The sequence below is a fragment of the Sciurus vulgaris genome (assembly GCF_902686455.1).
Source record: "Sciurus vulgaris genome assembly, chromosome: 6".
Taxonomy (NCBI): Eukaryota; Metazoa; Chordata; class Mammalia; order Rodentia; family Sciuridae; genus Sciurus; species Sciurus vulgaris.
In genome coordinates this window covers 56,863,091-56,883,602 of record NC_136466.1, presented here as the reverse complement: position 1 = coordinate 56,883,602, position 20,512 = coordinate 56,863,091, and the positions used below count along the sequence as shown (strand labels likewise).

At 38.7% G+C, this 20,512-nt stretch overlaps 1 protein-coding gene across 1 annotated transcript; it reads right to left on the bottom strand.

Annotated features, from left to right (window-relative positions):
- Window positions 1-1,913: 1,913 nt before the first annotated feature.
- On the bottom strand, window positions 1,914-12,665 carry PHAX (phosphorylated adaptor for RNA export). Its single transcript, XM_079145525.1, has 5 exons — window positions 12,429-12,665; window positions 9,869-10,482; window positions 8,133-8,253; window positions 2,949-3,032; window positions 1,914-2,753 (listed from the first exon to the last, which is right to left on the bottom strand). Exons 1-5 carry the CDS (start codon window positions 12,522-12,524, stop codon window positions 2,484-2,486), a joined length of 1,185 nt encoding a protein of 394 aa, XP_079001651.1. The 5' UTR covers window positions 12,525-12,665; the 3' UTR covers window positions 1,914-2,483.
- Between the last annotated feature and the right edge of the window lie 7,847 nt (window positions 12,666-20,512).

Sequence of the window (20,512 nt, the reverse complement as noted above, 5' to 3'; positions counted from 1 at the left end):
CCCTGCCAGCAGTGACGGAATTCTCATCCAGAACCTAATTCACTGGTCTAATTCTGATGGAACTACTGCCTCTGATGTAACAATGTCTTAATAATTTAATAGAAAACTTTAGAAATTACATAAGCAGCTGAGAGGGTCAAGCTCAGAGCTACCTTCAGTGGTATTTTTTTAATTCCCCTTCTTGGGAAAGACATTTATAATTAACATTTAAAACTGGGAATGCTTACAGACATATTGCAAAGTTGACACAAACGTATTAGAAATACTCTTGCTAAAAGTATACATTTTATATTTGCCCTTGGCTAATTTTCCTCCTCACATACTGAACATGATGGTAGATACATGTTCCTTTTGTTTTATCACCTATTACTTAAGACACATTTTTAGTGTAAATCAAATTTGCTTAAATCTACACCTATTTTATCTTGTTATATTGCAGAATATTTCAGACTATAAAACTCAATAAAGACACAAGATAAGCATTTAAATTACTATGACAGAGGTGGTGTTATTAGTGTAAATCCTATAAGCCAGTAAGAAAAAATATTAGGCTAAGCAGGAAGAATTATAGTGAGATATGATTGTTATGGGGAATATATACTGAATATATACATGGGAAGTTTGAACAACTTTCTTTCAGAAAAGTTCAGAGAAGAGTAATCTTAATAGATTAAAAAAATGTAAAGAACGTTAAAAATGGAAGCATTTGTTTGTACGACAGTAGGATGCAACACAAGTCAGAAATCTCTGTGTGGTTTCAAATGGTAAAGAAGTAAATGCTGATAAAAATGAACTGGTATAGGGGATAAAAGGGGCAATTTTAATGAAATAGCCTCAGGCATCAGTGTCCTTTAGAAACCATAGTTTTCAGTAGGAAAAAAAAAAAGCAATATTTACTCGAGTATGTGGCAAAAAATACATCTTTAATCACCTCTCCTAGTACTGGGGATGTAGCCCAGGGGTGGAGCACTTGCCATGTGTGAGGTCCAGTGTGAGTGTGTGTGGAGGCGGGTGGTGGTGGTAGATCACCTCTCATAAATGATTTCAGGTACAATATCCAGTTACCTATTTAAAATATTTTTCTTCCCTTGGTTATATCACTTTTATGAAAGAATATTTGAGATTTAAAAATGTCAGAGCTGGGGAAGGAGTTCAGTGATGACAGCTCATGCTTGCCACATGCAAGCCTTGGGTTCAAACCCTGGCATGAAATAATAGTCACCTGAAGTTCACTAAGGATTGCCAAAAATCCAATTTTACTTTTGCATTATTTATAAATAAAAAACATCTGATAACCCTTCCCTCTGAGATCCAACTTCAATAACTATTTTTTAGGTACTGAAAGATTTCAAGTACTTTAAAAGGAATAGTTTATAAATAGTTATAAATAGTTAAAATCTTATTAAGCACATTTTTGCTCAAGATATCTTTCTATTTAACTTTTGGAACATTTTATTTTTCTCTTTAATAAAAATGAGCAATTTGAAACTTCATGCAGATATGACATTTTAAATACCTAATTTCTATAACATAAGGTAAAACAGGCTTAGGTGGGCCACTTCTGGGAATTTTAAAAATGTCCATGATATCACACAGGTATGGATCACATTCGGTATCTGGTATATGACCAAGTAAATTAATAAAAAGTCACAAACAAATTTAATATTGGATGTGGTGGTACATGCCTGTCGTCCCAGCTACTGGGGAGGCTGAGGCAAGAGGATCACAAGTTCCAAGCTAGCCTTGGCAACTTAGCAAGATCCTGTATCAAAATAAAAAAATTAAGGGTTGGGGTGTAGCTCAGTTATAGAGCATCCCTGGGATCCTTCCCTAGTACCGAATCCCTAAAACAAATGTAAGAAATAAAAAAAAACCAACAACAACCAAAAAAACACACCAAAATTCACAATCGATACTTCTTCGAAAAGTTTGACATTTATTTGCTTCTGCATAAACAAGAGGGAAGAACCTTCAATATAAATCTTTTTGAAGTCTCTATCCTTAAAATATCCTGGGAGTTCTTACAACATAGAGAAAACAAATTTGAATGCATTTGTAACAGCTTAATTATGTGTCCCATATGGATCTCTTAATGGAATGTTTTGAAACCAAAGCATAATTCACCACAAAGATAAGTCAGAAAAAGAAATTAGATTTTTGAGTGGTGTGTTACAATAACCTGGACAAAACCAATTATTAACTAGTAAAATACTCATAATAATTAGCACATGCAACAGAGAAAATTAAATCCTATGTTATATACTGTTAAGCATGGTGTCAGACATAAGCAATCTTTAAATGTTTCTATCAATTGTATTGTATCTCCCCACATATATTAATTTTTATTTAAAACAAGAAACTGTTCTCTCTTCTCCTGATTCTCATGTTTATCAGTGCAAAGTAAAACAAAGCAATCTCAGTAAAAATGGTTTATTACAATGTTATTTTAGAAAGGTCTATTCCTCAAAATGTCCAAAATGTTCTTAAAAGATGTCCAAATCCTGAGAATGATCAACCTCAATGGCCTCCTCTGCATCCAACTTGGTTTCACTGTGTCCTTCCTGTGGCTCATCAAGAGAGGCCAGGGCCTCATTTGTGTCACTTGCAAAAGTTTCTCGTGATGTATCATCGTCTTCTTGAAAATTCAGACTTTTAATAGCTTGTTTCATCTTTTTACCCAACACTTGTGTCCTCCTCTTCCTAGCAGCTTTTTTATTTTCATATTCCTTTTGATTTTCAATGTAGAAAATATCCTATAATAAAAAAGAAAAAATTTAGTAAAACAAAATTACCATTTTTTAAAAGGTAGTCAATCATTATCTCCATTTTTCATAAAAAACAAGCAAATATTAATAGACTCAGTACAGTGTCTTAAATAAGTACTGATTACAAGTAAAGATTGAAGCTATAATTCAAGTCCAATCTAGTGTCAAGAACATGATCATTACCTTAATTTGTTCTTCACTGATACTAGGGGTGTTTTTTAGGAGATTCAGAAAAACTCCACCTGGTGTTCTTCTTCGGCTACCATTCTACAAAAAGGAACAGAAATCATGAACTACATAACTTTTTTTTTTTTCCCCCCAGTGTTGGGAACTGAACCCATGGCCTTGAGTGTGCCAGCAAGTGCTCTACCAGTGAGCTTCCATGCCCAGTCCCCAAACTAGACTTGTCCCAGGAATAGCCAAGGTATCTTTTAAGAAATAAGTGTAAAGAGATAAAAGGAATACCAGATTTCAAACCCAGTCCTAACTCTGACTCTCAAAATGAGTGGATTTTCTGCTTTTATCTACCATCTGGACAAATCAGTAAATATTCTCCTAGATATTAAAATATGTCATAAAACTTCAATAACAATGGCAATAAAACTAAAATGACTTATGTAATAGAATAGAAAATCTAGAAGTAAAGCTGCATATATGATAATTTAATGTATAACAGTATCTCCAACCACAGTCACGTAGGGAAATATCAATACCTCATGCCTTATACTATGATATATTACAAATTAATGAAAGATTTAAGCATAATGACAGCATAGAGAGAGATACAGTCGCTTCTTTTTTTTTTTTTTTTTTTTTTTTTAAAGTACTGGGGACTAAACCCAGGAGCACTTTATCACTGAGTCACATCCTTAGCCCTTTTAATTTTTCTGTCTTGAGAAAGGGTCTTACTAAGTTGCTAAGGGCCTCACTAAGTTGCTGAGGCTCATCTTGAACTTGTGATTCTCCTGACTCAGCCTCCTGAGTCACTGGAATTACAGGAGTGTGCCACCACAAGCTTGTCACTATTCATGGTAGTTATGGTTTTTAAAGTTGCCCCAAACACTGAATTAGCAAATAATGAAATACAGAGGAAATAAATGGTTTGTGTAAGCCACTGTCACCACCAGTTTGTCAATAGGTCAACATGTAACTTTGTCATATGTGAGTATTATTTATAAGGATATCTTATTTAAAATATACCCTTGGTGTTGAAAGTATAGCTCAGTGGTAGAGAGCATGTTTAGCATAATGCCCTGGGTTTAGCCCTCAGCACTGCACACAAAGACAGACACACAAATATTCATTACAACATTGCACTCATGGCTAACGACACTATAAATCATGCCTAAATGAAGCTTATCTAATACATATTTTCTCTGTAAGGCAAGTCACAGTATTCTTCCATTCAGAAGCTCTCAGCATTACCCCTGGGGGGGATGGGAGTTTTGTTTTTTTTTTTTTTTTTTTTTTTTTTTTTTTTGGTACTGGGGATTGATCCCAAGGGTGCTTAACTGCTGAACCACAATCCTCACTCCTTTTTTTTTTAAATTTTCAGACAGGGTCTCACTAAGTTACCAAGGCTGGCCTTGAACTTGCAATTTTCCTGCTTCAGTCTCTTGAATAGCTAGGATTACTGGTGTGTATCATATGACTGGCTTGGGGTGGGTGGGCACATTTTAAACAGCTAAATTACCAGAAATATAAAGCACAATAGTGTGGAAAGCATGACACTAAATAAAAAGACACTGAAAAGGACACTTGCTTACAGAATGAGAGATGAAAGATGCAGAGTATTGCCTTGTTCACCTTCGGCTGGGAATGTATGCACTTCACAAATTCAATTTTTTTTTTTTTTTTTTTTGGTCACTAGGCAAATCTGTGAATAACTGTAAAAATACCACTAGTATTGATTTTGAATTTATAAATAACTTTTAGCAAGTAGGCAAATATGCAAATATAAAATAAACATAATGAGTACCAACACGTGTGAGTGTGTGTATACATATGTAAATATGAAAGAAAGAAAAAACTATAATACCACCAGTCACTGGCAACTTTTTAAAAAAGAATGAAGAGCCAGGTGCAGTGGTGCACTTTTTAAAAAAGAATGAAGAGCCCTGTAATCCCAAGGGCTCAGGAGGCTAAGGCAGGAGGAACCCAAGTTCAAAGCCAGCCTCAGAAACTTACTGACACCCTAAGCAACTTTAGTGAGACCCTGTCTCAAAATAAAAAATAAAAGGGGCTGGGGATGTGGCTCGGTGGTTAAGCAACCCTGGGTTTAATCCCTGGTACCAAGGGGGTGGGCGGAAGAGGTTCTCTTTTCTTACATTTTCATCTAATTTATTGGGAAATCCTGTTGGTGAAACCTAGAATCTGACCACTTTTCTCCATACCAGAGTTATTACCGTGATCCAACCCACATTATCTTTCACCTCCATTACTGCATCAGCCACTTAAAATGTCTTTGCTGCTTCTACATTATCCACCACCCTCTTCAGTTCATTCTCAACATAGCTGCTAGAATGATATGCTTATCTTCTCTATTCAAAATTTTAAAAAAAATTTTTGTAGATGGACACAATACCTTTGTTATTTATTTATTTATTTTTATGTGGTGCTGAGGATTGAACCCAGTGCCTCGCACGTGCCACTGAGCCCTAGCCCCTGCCCCCTATTCAAAACTCTTTAAGAGCTATTTCATAGCCAGTTGTTGTGACCCACACCTGTAATCCCACCAACTTGGGAGAATGAAATGGGAGGATCTCAAGCTTAAGGCCAGCTTCAGTAACTTAGCAAGGCCCTAAGCTACTCAGTGAAACCCTGTCTCAAAATAAAAAAATCTTAAGAAGGGCTAGTGGATGTAACTCAGTGGTAAAGTGCTCCTGGGTTAAATCCCTAGTAACTGCCTCCCCCCCCCCAATAAAAAATAAACAATTAGGTATTTCATTAAAAGCCAACTTCTTTAAGGTACAAACAATGCCCCACTAGATCTTCCTGCACATGACCTCTCTGACCTTATATCCTACTTTCTCTAAAGCACTCTGCTCTAGTTGCAATGATCCTTGTTCAAACTAGGCACCAGAGATTAGGGTGAAGAGAGAGAGCTGAATCTTCCAAAGACAGAATTGAAGACTGGCCTCACTTAAAATTTTGTGTATTGGGATTAGGGTTGTGGCTCAGTGGTAGAGTGCTTGCCTAGCACATGTGAGGCACTGGGTTGGATCTTCAGCACCATATAAAAATAAATAAAGGTATTGTGTCCATCTACAACTAAAAATATATTTTTTAAAAATCTATGTATTAATTTTAAATTTTGATAATATTACATTAAAATACTATTTGTCTTGATTACTGAGTTTTTTTGGCACTCCATCAAATTTTGTACCTAAAACAAGTAATCACTTACTTTACCCTAGTTCTAGACCTGCCAAGTACCTTTTACTTCTTTTTTTTTAATCGCAAACAAATGGGATACATATTGTTTCTGTTTGCACATGGAGTAACAGCATACCATTTGAATATTCATACATTTACAGAGTAATGATGTTTGATTCATTCCGTTATTTTTTCCTCCCCCCCCCACCTCTCTTTTCCCTCTATACAGCCTTTTACTTCTAATATGGCTGTTACTTCTACTTGTCCTGTTCTTCCTGTAGTACTCGCTGTTTCACTTTCTTCAAGTCTTTTTCCAAATTTCTACCCTAACCACTCCTGTTTAATAGTGACTTTCTATACTTCCACTTGATAATTTTAGTGTTTAATAGATACTACCTATATCTTCATTTGATCTATTTCTTTTTCCATGAACATACCACTTTCGAGTTCATTTGAAGTTATTATTATATTTGTTGTTTATGCTGACAAGCTGTTTCCTTATTTAGCCAATGCTGCCAACTCTAATTCATTTCTTTTCTCTTTGTTTCCACAACATAATATTGATCTACTCTCTTGTGCTGTGAGGTGAGGACTGGATAAAAAATAAATCACAAAATAGGAGTAACAAAAGAGAAGTCATTCATACTTGGATCCTCACCCTGTGGTAGAAGCTGAACTGAATGAGATCTGCAAAACCATTCTACACTGCCTCTGCCCATGGTCAGGTCCTGGCCAGATGCGGTTTCTCCACTTTCTTTTCCATTGTTATTCTCCTACTCCAGGAGTTTTTTCAGATTTTTTCCTTTTGGTCCCCACACCCATGAAATTTTAATATAAATGGATCATTATAAATCTGTCCGGGCTTTATAACATAACAAGAGTGAATCTGTTTTGCTTGACTCTTTTTTTCTTTTTTCTTTATTTTTAATGCATGAATCAGGGATGGGGATGTAGCTCTGTAGACGAGAACTTAACATGGATTTACTCCCCAGTACTGTCAAAAAAAAAAAAAAAGAAAGAAAAACAAAAAGGAAAAAAGTCTGAATTAAATGAACCCAAAGTAACACTTCTGTTCTACTGACCATAACTGAGGGCTGGGCACTGTGCTAAGTACGTGTGTTATAATTTCATCTAATCCTTACTGAGAGAGGGATTAGGATAGAGAGAGAGAGTTATACTGAATCTTAAAGGAAACACCCATAAGTCATTGAGGTGTAGAAAGTATGGTGGTAAATCTTGAGCATATGCTCTTGTAAAAGAGGGAACAATGCAAGTGCAGGGAAAACTGTAACAAAATTGTGCACCCCCACCCTGGATCCATCTCCAGTCTGGCCCCTGATAACAGTCCAGATAAGTCAGGGCTGCTGCTCATTGGAGACAGCCCATATTCTCCCTTGAATGTGTATCTACTTCCTAAATAAACCTCTGTCTATGCCTTTGTCTAGCCTGTGCTGAAATTCTTTTCTGTCACATATGCCAAGAACCCTGCTGGTCTTAAGTTGAGTTCCCTCTCCTCTGGGAACTCCTCGGATCCTTCTCTAGAGATATCTCTTTTCTTATGATATCTTGACATAAGGTTAATCTTCATTTCATACCTAAGGGAACTGAAACTCTTTAAGGAGTTATATAATTAAACCAAATTGCAGTCAGAAAGTTGTAGTTCAAGATCCATATTCTCAAAATTCTTCGTATTCTTCTAAACTTCTACCAGACTACTGTCTTAAAATTTTAGGGGTTACCTTTAATGAATCATATGAGGGATACACTGTTGACTATACACTAAAGGCTACAATTTATGTTTTTTTGTAGGGAAAGTATTAATTGAAAATAAGAAGGTACCAAACTTTTACATTCAGTTCTCACTGTTAATGGAGTCTGAAACACATTGCAATAATGTATGGTAAGTAAGAGGTTCAAAAGAGGTGGGTTCATTTTCTGGGGTGAAAAAAACCATGATAAACAATTCTAAAACAAACTGTGAAACAGACTTACCATTATAAAAAGGCCGCCATTTTGTTCGACTTCTGCAGTTTCCATCAGAAGTTCAATTGCCTTTTTATTCCCAATTATTCTCACTACTCGGGCTATCAGATCTTTCTTTGGTTCCTGTAACCTGATAAGAAACAAAGTAAAATTAACCTTTTATTTGTTGTTGATAAATTACTTTAATCACCAGTGTAGCCCTTAACTAGAACCCAAACCCTATTCTATTAACATTTGCTTTTCTAAATATTCAATAATTAACCTAAGGGTCACTGACATGGAAACATTTAATTTGGGGTCACGCAAAGCAATAGTAATTTCAGGGTTCTATATCAAGTCTCATAGTTGACATCTTCATTTGCTTTACTGGATTATGGCAGATTTCAAAATATATGTGCATATAAGCAAGGTGAATATAAGCTTGCATGCAGAAAAGATAAACCTAAAAGTTAGTTTTCCTAATTCCAGAGATATCTGCAACCTTTAAAATGGAAAGAATCAAGTCAGACATGATGGCACACACCTATAACCTCAGTTACTCAGGAGGTTGAGACATAAAGATTACAAAGCTTAGGTCAGCCTGGGCAACTTAGTGAAACTCTGTCTCAAAATAAAAATTAAAAAATGGGCTGGGGATGTAGTTCAATTGTAGAGTGATTGCCTAGCACCTATAAGGCCCTGAATTCAATTCCCAGCACCATAAACTAAAAACAAAACATAAAGCTTGTGAAAAACACATGAATTATAAATTTACCATCCATTATAAGCAATTCTACTCCTAAGTATTTACCTAAAAGAAATGAAAATATATATTCATGATAGAGGAATATTCATATCCATCTGACATAGATATATACATATCTAAAGGGAATTAAGTATTGATTCCTGCTATAACATATCATTCTCAAAAACACTAAGTGAAAGAAACCAATCATAAGAATACATATATGATTCCACTGTCCAGAAAAGGCACATTTGTACAAACAGAAAATATATTAGTAGTTGTCTGGGAATGAGAGCAATGAGTAACTGTAAATGGATGGACAAACATGAAGGATCTTATTGGGTTATGGAAAGGTTTTAAAAGTGATGGTTGAGCCAGGTATAGTGGTGCACACCTGTAATCCCAGCAACTTGGGGAGGCTGAGGCAGGAGGATTGTATTGCTGAGACAAACCTTAAAAACTTAGCAGGACCTTGTCTCAAAATTAAAAAGGGTTGGGGATGTAGCTCAGTTGTAGATCACTCCTGGGTTCAATCCCAAATACTGCCAAACAATAACAATAATGAAATATACTGAGACACCAACACTTGAAAATGAGTGAATATTATCAAGTGTAAAATACATCTCAATAAAGAGTCACAAATGAGCACTCAATACATGAATTTAAAAATGTATTTAAAAATGTTTTGTGGTGGTTCTGAGAATCTAACCCAGGGCTTCACGCATGCTAGACAAGTACTCTACCACTTAGCTACATCATCAAAATGTTTTATTTAAAGAGCTGTACAGCACTAAATAAGAGTTCCTTAAAAGTTCATGAAAGCATATAAAATTATCCTACCAGTCCTGTCCAAATTTAAGAAAACACAAACATTTTTGGTAACCAAATAAGCCCAGTTAATTCCTTAAGTAAAAAAAGTCTCAAAAAGGAACATCATTATTAATGTATTTGGCATTTATTTCCTATAAATAGAAGGTATTTGGTCAAATGTTCATTTGTAGGTTCAAATTTAAATGCTTACCTGAAAGAAATTTCATCAGCTACTTTCTCTTGAGAATCTTCTTCTGTGATCTCATATCGGCCTTTATAGTTCATTTCTAGTCTGCATCCTACTCTGTCTTTGACAGGTCGTTTCCGTTTCAGATGACCTTGCCCATTTTCCTCTTCCCTTGACCCCATTTTTTTGCTGCTATGCATATATTCATCTAGTTCTTTGTCTAGTTCTTTTGTACATTCTTGAGATTCCCTCTTAAGTTTCTTAGCAAGCAAGTAATTATAGGTTTCAGATTGTCTGCTTTTGTCAATAGTGCCCTCCATTCCCAAGATACCAAGTTCAGTGGCCACTGCATCTTGATTCTGTTCCTGTAGCACGGCACCCCATATATTGTTAACCTTCTTTCCCCCAGCAACAGGTGGTTTCTCACTGTTCTGGTCAAACTGAAATGGCTCTGGTTTGGAAGGAGGGTTAAGACACTTCTGCCGCTTGCGTTTCCAAATAGAGCTATCTTCATCTGAATCAGAAAAACTCTCTTCACTTGAATCCACACTTTTAACAGTCCGATAATGTGACACTGGTACATACGCTGTTGCAGTACTTTGGAAGGACCTCACAGCACTGTCCCCATCTAGTATTTTCTGCAGGTGAGAGAAAATATAGTCAATTCCATAAAACACAGCAAGCCTACCCATCATGAGTTATTTTTAAAAATTTATTTAGATTCATCTGGAGTATTCTCAAACAAAACTCATCTCCAAAGACATTTCTGAAACCAATCCAGGCTCCACTTTTCCAAAGTTCTACATGAAATTTGTTCATTTTAAAGCCACAAACTTAATTTCCAAGCTAAAGACATCACTTAGTTGTAAAAGGTCTCCTAAAAATTTACCAAAGCTTTCAATTCTCACCTTTAAAAGATTTCAATCAGAATGTATGATAATGATATACACAAATAATTGTTACTGGCAGTTAAGAGAGGACTTGTTATCTTTATTTCCAAAGATACCTGTCTTGAATGTGGACACAAATTCCCTAATATGGATAGTTCTGTGACCACACTTCTTTTAGAGTACACGGTGAACTTCTAAGAGGAAAAATTCCCACTATAATACTTCTAAAACTGAGAGTTCATGGCATTAAGTTAACCAAGTCTGAAGTCAATTTATGTAAAACAACTTGAAAGAGATTGAAAAACAAAATATCCTGGTTTTAATTTTGTAAGGCATTTATATGCAAAAGAAATCACTTTTACATTTTTAAAAATATAATAATTGTATAATCTTACGGGGTTTAATATGTTATTTGACACACATCTACCCTGTGTATACTCAAATCAGAGTAATTAGCATATTCACCAATTCAAACATTGATCATTTCTTTGTGGTCAAGTATTCAAAATTCTCTCTTAGCTACTCTCCCCCACCCCTTACTGTGGATTGAGCCTAGGACCTTGCAAATGCTAGGCAAGGGCTCTACCACTAAGCTACATCCCACCCTTTTTAAATTTTGAGATGGCTGGCCTTGAAATTTGATCCTTCTTTCAGCCTCCTGAGTAGCTGGGATTAAGGCATTCAACAGTACTGCACTTGGCTGCTTGTAGCTTTTTTGAAATATATATTAACTACAGTCACGCTACTGTGCTACACAACATTTGAACTTATTTCTCCTAACTTTGTGTTTGACTTTTGCTTTTTGTACTAAACACTAAATCACGTATTTGTTCAACTCCTGCTATATGCTAGAAATAGGGGTGGAGGTGATTAAGTGAGTAAGAGGATAGCCGCTCTACCTTCCAATAATAACAGCAGCTAACACTCATGGAGCATTACCGTGTGCACTATGCTTCATTGAATCCTTAAAACTCTACTGATAGGGGCACCAAAATAGTGAGGCTAAATAACCTGCCGGTCAGACAGTGGCGCCGCCAGGATTTGAATGCTGGCAGCTCAACACCAAAGACCTCTCAGAGAGGCTGCTACCTAGCACGGGGGAATTCACAACAAATTCCCATTTAGAAAACTGGGAGGCTAAAACAAAACCTAGTGCCACGGTACCGTAGGACAAAGCTGGGGTTCGGTGAGAAAACCAAAGACCAGGCCCTTGGGTGTGCAATGAGCATCATTCTTGGGGTTCGGTCTCCCAATCTGCCGTGAACGAAAATAAACACCATACGTAGGGCTGGGTCTTTGTTCCCCAGGTTCCACGTTTTGGGCAAATTCTGCTCTTCCAAGCCAACCTAACAGCTCTGGAGTGGGGAAGCCGGTTAAGTTTAGAAAAAGCAGCGCAGGGCTCGGAGAGCAGAGAACATACGCCGAGACCTAAGCATGCCCGCCTCCCGGAGGCCACGGAGCTCACGGACCCCGCTTCGCCGCGCGCTGCCGGCCGGGTTCGCAAGCCCCGCGGTCGCCGCCCAGCGCCCCCAGCCCACCCCACAGCCCCACGCCGCCCGGCGCCCACTTCGAAGCCTGGTTCTGCGCGCCCGCCGGGAGGCCGCCGCACTCCCTCCCCTCCCCGCCGCCCGCACCTCGCTTGCAGCTGGGGCTCCGCGCGCCTGGCCTTTACGGCAGCCCGGCCTTACACTCACCGGCACTTGGAGCGGCCTGTCGCTGGCTGCGACCGTCATGTCGGAATCCGAGTCCGAGAGCTGCCCGTCTTCCATGTCGCTGGCTTCCAGCGCCATCTTCCAGCGGCACGGCGCGGACCGGCACCGCGCGGCGGGTCAGGAAAGCACTTCCGGCGGCGGCGCGAAGGCCCCGCGGCGCGGCTCGGGCGCCCCCGCGCGCCAGAAGGCGTCGGGTGGAGACGGGCGCGCGTTCGGTGGTAACGAGCCTTGCCGCTCTGGGTAAAGGAACCCTCCCTGTGCCCCCAGCAGATTTCTCCCACTTTGTCTTGGTGGGAGCACAGATATGTGCCCGGTTAACGGTCGTCTGGGGCTCCTCCCTCGCCCTCTCACCCCTGGCCTGGGTGCTCTGAGCGGCCTCCCCGCTTCCATTCTGCTCCTCCACAATCCATTCCGCGTGTGGCTTGGGGGGTGTGGGGGTGGGGTGGCCGGGGGTGAGGACCGTCCAGACGGTGCCTGAGGTCACTGTCCTTCCGGACCTCTGAGGGATCTTATAATACGGCCTTAATTCTCAGCACCGCAGACAAACCCCAGCGGTCTGGGCACATGGCCAGTGGCCCGGGATCCGTCCCTTTCCCCAGCCTTTGGCCCTGCTCGGGACACCCTTTACTTTCCAGAATGAAAGCCTTTGCTGTTGCTGTTTTCCTGTCTGGAATCACCCCCTCTTCTGGGCCACCCCAGCCTTACAAAGATTGTTTTCTCACGGGATTCAGGTTTCTGATCAAATGCCACCGCAAAGAGTTCTTAGCCTACTTCAACCACCCTAAGTAAAACAGGGTAATGTCGTTCTTGAATTCCGTATGTTTTCCTTCGTGGCACTGAGAGTTGTATTTTTAAATTTATTTTTGAGTTTTTCCCTGAGTTTGTTTTATTCACTGTTTCCCCGCCCCTCTCTAATGCCCCTCCCAGTTACTTTGTGCACATGATAGGTGATGGAGAAATATTAGGGTGGCTCCCGCCTGTAGTCCCAGGGATTTGGGAGGCTGAGGCAGGAGGATTGCAAGTCTAGCAATTTAGCAGGCCCTAAGCAGCATATTGAGACCTTGTCTCAAAATATAAAATACTGGCCATGTAACTCATTGTTAAAGTGCCCGTGGGTTCAATCCCCGGTATCAATCACCACCACAACAAAACAAAAAAAGTTATTAGGAATTTGGCACGGTTGGCACACACCTGTAATCCCAGTTTCTCTGGGAACTGAAGCAGGAGGATTGCAAGTTCGACCAGCCTCAGCAATTTAGCAAGACCGTGTCTCAAAGAAAAGAAAGAAAGAGAGAGGGAGGGAGGGAGGGAAAAGAAAGGAAAGAAAAGAAAGAAAAAGAAAAAGGGCTGGGGATGTAACTCAGTGGTAAAGTGCCGCTGGGGTTCAATCTCCAGTGTAGATTAAATAAATAAATAAATAAATAAATAAATAGGGCAGGAAGTGGAGCTCAGTGGTAGAACCCACTGGGTTCATTCCCCAAAAATGAGGGGGGAAAAAGAAAAGAAATTTATTGTGGCTAGGAGCATAACTCAGCATAGCTCAGTGGTAGAGTGTTTGCCTAACATACACAAGGCCTTGGGTTCCATTCTACACTGCAAGAGAAAGATTCTGATCCATCTCAAATTAATATATGTCTGTGCTGTGATTTAATACCTGGATTCAGCTAAACCAGACCCAAGTCATCTTGAGATTTTACTGCCATGGTTTGCCCCTGAGTAACCTTCAGTTTCCCAACATGAATAAAACCATAAGAACATGTGGGGCTTTATGACTAGATGTTGGTACCATTAGTGCCGGGAATGTGCCTGACCTTGATAAAAGCTTGTGATAAACTCAGTACATTCTGACTTGAATGAATTCTCTTTTGTCCTGAGGATTAAATAAACCCCATCTTTTTGATCCAATTGTCAGAATCCACTAGTCTTGCTGCCACCTAAGATCATGCTTCTGTAAGAAAGTTCCCAATAAACCTTATTCTATGCAGTCCTGGATGTCAGCCCTTTTGGCTTTATAGCACCTTATCACTGGTTCTTGTACACTGAAACCAGGTTTTCTGGAACATACAGAGATTGTTGTTCTTTTTTCTCTCCATATATATCTGTTATCCCAGCATCATTTATTAAAAATACTTTCCTTTTCCCATTGAATAGCTATTTGTTGGAAAAAAAATATATTTGATGGCTAGGTATATACCTCAGTGGTAGAGATGTACTTATCATGAATGAGACCCTGGGTTCAATCCCAAACACCAAAAAAATCAGCCAATCAACCAAACCAACAAAAGTCATTTGAACATGAGTATATTTTTGAACTTCCTATTCTGTTCTGCTATTTTTCTATCTTAGGGCTAATATCACTATTTTAATTACTGTAGCTTAGAGTAAACTTGGATTGAGGTGTTGTAAGTCCTCTTAATTTGCTTTTCCTAATGAGGTATAGTGGGGCACACCGGTAATCTCAACCACTCAGAAGACCAAAGCAGAAGGATTGCAATTTCAAGGCCAGCCTCAGCAGCTTCATGATACACTCAGTAACTTTGTGAAACTTTTTCTCAAAATAAAAAATAAAAAGTAGTAAAGCACCCCTGAGTTAAATCCTCAGTACCAGTAAATAAAAATAAATTTGCTTTGGCTATTCTAGGTTCTTTGCATTTAATAATTTTTTTTGTTCTTTTCAGATATACATGACAGAATGTATTTTGGCACCTTATACATACTTGGAGTATAACTTATTCTAATTAGGATTCTATTCTTGTGGTTGTACATGATATGGAATTACTCTGGTCATGTATTCAAACACAAGGATAAGAAAGTTATGTCTGATTAATTCTATTATCCTTTCTAGTCTCCTCTCTTCTTCCTTCCCGGTCCTTTGCATTTATATATAAATTTTAGAATTAGTCTTTCTTGTCAGGCCCAGTGATGCATACCCATAATCCCAGCAGCATGGGAGGCTGAGGCAGGAGGATCACAAGTTCAAGGCCAGCCTCAGCAACTTAGTACGATCCTGTCTCAAAATCAAAAAAGAATGGAGGTATGGGGATATAGCCCAGTGATAAAGCATCCCTGGTTTAAATCCCCAGTAACACACACACAGTATATTTTTACAAAAGAAACATCTAGTGGCATTATGTTTGAGATTTTATTCTATCTACAGATCAATTTGGAGAGAACAGATACCTTAGCAATATTGGGTCTCCAGTTCATGTTCATGATATAGCTCTCTATTTATTTAGATTTTATCTCTCAGCAACGTGTTATAGTTTCAATATCATTGCATGTCTTTCGTTCTAGTTATTCCTAAGTATTTTATTTTTAAAATCATCTTTAAATTAGAACCTGTTATGGTTTAGATATAAGGTGCCCCCAAAAGCATATGTATGAAGCAATAAAGTTTAGAGGTAAAATGATTGAGAGCCTTAACTTAATCAGTGTATTAATTCCCCTATAGGGATTAAGTGGGTGGTAACTGTAGGGAGGAACGGTATGGGTAGAGGAGGTGGGTCACGGGGTGTTTACCTGGGTAGAGGAGGTGGGTCACGGGGTGTTTACCTTGGGGAGATATATATCTCCATGGTGAGAGTTCCGTCTCTGTTTCCTGGTACTTTCCTCCACCACAGTCTTCTTGCCATGGTGTTCTGCCTTACCTCAGGGCCCAAGGAATGGAGTCAAGCGACTATGGACTGAGACCTCTGAAACCATGAGACCCTTATCAGGTCTTTTGGTCACAGTGGTAAAAAAGCTGACTAAAACAGACCCCTCTTACTGAAGTATAATTTACAAATTTATAAGCTTTATATGTCCAATTCAACTGAACTATGATAAATGAATAAAGCACGTAAATACCATGGCAGTTACAATAAAGAACACTTACACTATACCCAAAATTTCCCTCCTGTTTCTTTGCCACCAGTCATCTCTCCCAATCCCCTGACTCCTGGCTACCACTGGTCTGCTTTTTGTCATCATAGGTTTGCTTTTTCTAGCATATATGTAGAGTTATTCAGTATGTCATCTTTTGGATTTGGTTTCTTTCACTTAGTATAATGCTTTTGAGATTAATCTGTGACTTTATGAGAAATGACAAAAGATTTTTCAAAGTGCTTGTACCCTTTTGTATTTAATCAGCAATAAGTGAGAGTTTTAGTTGATTCTCATCCTGTCCAGCATTTGGTTTTGTCAATCTTTTTAATTATAGTCATTTGTATCAGTCAGATATCTCCAGAGAAACAGAACCAATAGGATATATTTAGAAAGAGATTTATTATATAGAGATTTATTGTGAGAATTGGCTCACCTGATTATGTAGACTGAGAATTCCCACAATCTGCCTTCTGCAACCTGAAGACTCAGGAAGTTTAGTAGTATAGTTCCAGTTTAACCCCTGAATATCTCTTGGCTTCTTGTCTTGCTATGGGATCGCTCCCTCTCTCACACCCTCCACCATAACACCATTTACCTTGTGAGACAACCAGGGGGTTCTCACCAGAGCTAGACGATGCTGGTGCCATGCCCTTGAACCTCTAGAACTTGAGCTAAATAAATATCTGTCTCTCTTTTTTAATGATATCTGGGATTGAACCCGTGGTCGCTTTACCACCAAGCCTCATCCCAGCCCTTTTTTATATTTTATTTAGAAACAAGGTCTTGCTGAGTTGCTTAGGGCCTTGATAAATTGCTGAGGCTGGCTTTGAACTCATGATCCTCCTGCCGTAGCCTCTTCAGCCGCTGGAATTATAGGCATGTGCCACTGTGTCCAGCCAGATCTCCTCTTTATAAAACACCAGGGTTTTTTTTTTATTATGGTAACAGAAAACAAACCAATAGAAAAATTCAAATACTGAGAACTTGGGGTGCTGATGGTGTGAGTTCCAGTCTGAGTGCTGGAGAAGACCAATGTCAGCTCAAGCAGGCAGAGAGAAAGAATTCTCCCTTTATCTTTTTTTGTGTTCAATCATGGATAAATTGGATGGTATCCACCATGTGGTGGAGGACAACCTACTTTACTTATTCTATTAATTCAAATGTTAGTCTCTCCCAGAAATAGTCTCAGACACATCCAGAAAAAATGTTTAACCACACATCTGGGTATGCTGTGATCTACTGAAGTTGACACATAAAATTAGCCATTACAGCATTTTAGTGCATGTGTAGTAGCATCTCACTGAGGTTTTAATTTGCATTTTTCCCTAATGAGTAATGATGAGCATCCTTTTGTTATGGAGCAAGGACTTATTGCTTCAAGCACATAGAAGCCTATATTAAGGCACCCCATTTTTGCAAAGAGTAAAGGCTTTATTGCATGGCCAACTGGTAGGTAAGCCAGGAACTAAAAACTCAGATTTGTTTCCTTCATCATTTGGTATAAATTCAGTGGAAGGAAGAGGGGAGAAGTTGCTAGTTGATTGGATGGCATGCCTCTTCATAAAAGGCATGTATCTTTTTAGTGGGGAGTTACATTCTGCCCAGGGGATTTTGAGCTCGCGACATCACTGATTAGATGAACATTAATTTGTGTGTGTGTGCATGTGTTACTGGAGATTGAATCCAGGGCTTCACATATACCAGGCAAACATTCTACCACTAAGCTACATCCCCAGACCTTTCAATTTGTTGAAGATAGAATCTCACTAAATTTCTCAGGCTGGCCTTGACCTTGTGATCCTCCTGCCTCAGACTCCCAGGTAGTTGGGATTATAGGCATAGGCCACACCATCAGCTCATGTTCATTATTAAAAAACTGGTTCCATATTGCAAGGACTCATTAGTGAAAGGCCTGGAGGCTTTTCCTGGAAAACCACTTGAAAACTTTGTTATTTAAGGAATTTATATCTGAGTGTATCCAGGCCTTAGTCAATTTCACTTTCAAGAGCTTATGTGACATTTATATATCAATTTTGTTTTTTCTTTCTTGTGTGTGTGTGTGTGTGTGTGTGTGTGTGTGTGTGTGTGTGAGAGAGAGAGAGAGAGAGAGAGAGAGAGAGAGAGAGATAGATATTGAGCCCAGGACCTTACAATGCTAGGCAAATACTCTGACACTGAGTTATATCCCAACCCCCGTGTATCTCCTTAGATGAAGAGTCAAATTTTTGTCCATTTTTGAAACGTCAGGTCCTTTTCTTTTTATTGAATTGTAAGCATTTCTTATTATTCTGGAGACAAGCCCTTTACCATACATATTATTGTTATTATATGATATTTTCTCACCATGGGTCATCTTTTCATCTTTTAACAGTATCCTTTGAAAAGTAGAAGGGTTTAATGTTAATAAAGTCCAATTAACTAATTTTTTGGTCCTAAGAGCTCTTTGATTAACTTAGCTGTTCTCACCTAAGGGCTCTTTTCTCCCCTGTGAAGGTAAAATTGGGTAATGTTCAACCCCAGAACTATAAAGGCCCTAGAATACTGTTTTTCAATCCCAAAGAAAGAACATGGAGGACTCAATAGAGAAGTTATGGACATTTTATTACTTACTCTTTGGTGGCGGCAGGTCAAGATGTGATGGAGGTCCGCACCACACCTACAAGCAGGGGGTATATATGTATGATAGATTGCATACCCACTATACAGGTGACTTTCTTCAGATGTTTTATGAGTATATTCCTTTATTTATAACCAAGGTCACTCTCTTCAGATGCTGTCCAGCTCCCCCTCTCCTTTTCTCTTGTTATCACATTCTTTTAGAGACCTTCTTATCTCACTGCAAGCTATTTAAGGCACTGTTTAGTGTTTCACCCAACAGGCAATGTCTGGAGATTTTTTTTTTTTTTTTTTTTTTTTTTTTTCACTTATTTTTTATCTGGTGCTGAGGATGGAACCCAGTGCCTCACACATGAACAAGTGAGCACTCTACCACTGAGCCACAACCCCAGCCCTGGAGATGTTTTTTAATTGTTACAACTTGGGGAATGGGAATGTGGCTCAGTGGTAGAACACTTGCCTACTAGCGTTTATGAGGACCAAGTTCAATCCTCAGCACCACAAATTAAAAAAAAAAAAAAAAAAAAAAAATCATCACAACTTGGCGATGCTAACAAGGGCTTAGAGGCTTTCTTCTAAAACCACTGACCCTTCGTGTGGGCCTACCTCTAGATCTATAGTCTGTTTTAATTATTGTGTACAGTATGAAGTAAGATTTTTTTCTTTTTCTGCACATGAATATCCAATTAACGTGTCACCAATTGTTGAAAGAACTACACTTTCCTCATTGAATTTCCTTGACATTTTTATTGAAAATTGACCAACCATATGTATGAGGGTCTATTTTGAGGGTCCTTTATTCTGTTCCACTGTTTTTTCCCTTCAGTGCTAGAGGATCAAATCCAAGCCCTCACACGTTCTAAGCACATACTCTCTCACTGAGCTATGCCCCCAGCCCCACTGTCCAGTGATCTTTTGTCTACCACTATACTAATATGACAGTTTTGTTTACTATAGTTTTATAATAATTGTAAAGTTGTTATAAAATGTTTAAAATTTGGCAAAAAATTTAAAAAAAGTACATTGTTTTGGCTATTCTAGATCCTTTTGCAATTCCATTTAAACTTTGGAGTTGACTATTACTTTGATTGAGATTGCATTGAGTCTATAGATGAATCCAGGCACTGGGGGTGGCTATCTTAGCCTAATGTCATTAAAAGTTAGAATCGTATACTGTTAGGCAACAACTCTTCTTTTGGTTCTGGGCTCATTAAAAAACTGAATAGAGTGTTGACACTCTGTAATCTCAGCTTCTTGAGAGTCTAAAGCATGAGGGCTGAAAATTCCAGGCCTGCCTTGGCAACTTAGATCCTGACTCAAAATAAATGAAAAGGGCTGGGAATGTAGTTGGGTGGAAGAGTGCTTACCTAGCATTTGTCAGGCTCTGGATTCAGTTCCCTGTATTGTAAAGATAAAAAAGGAAAAAGCAACAGCAGCAGCAGCAACACCACCACCAAGTAGATAGTTTGTTGCCTGGAGAGAATGAAACAATTTGAGGATGTGAGTACCCAGTCTTTTCGGAAGATATTTTCTCTGTAAAATGATAACAGCATTCTGGTTGTAGCAGTTTTTTTTTTTTGGAGAAC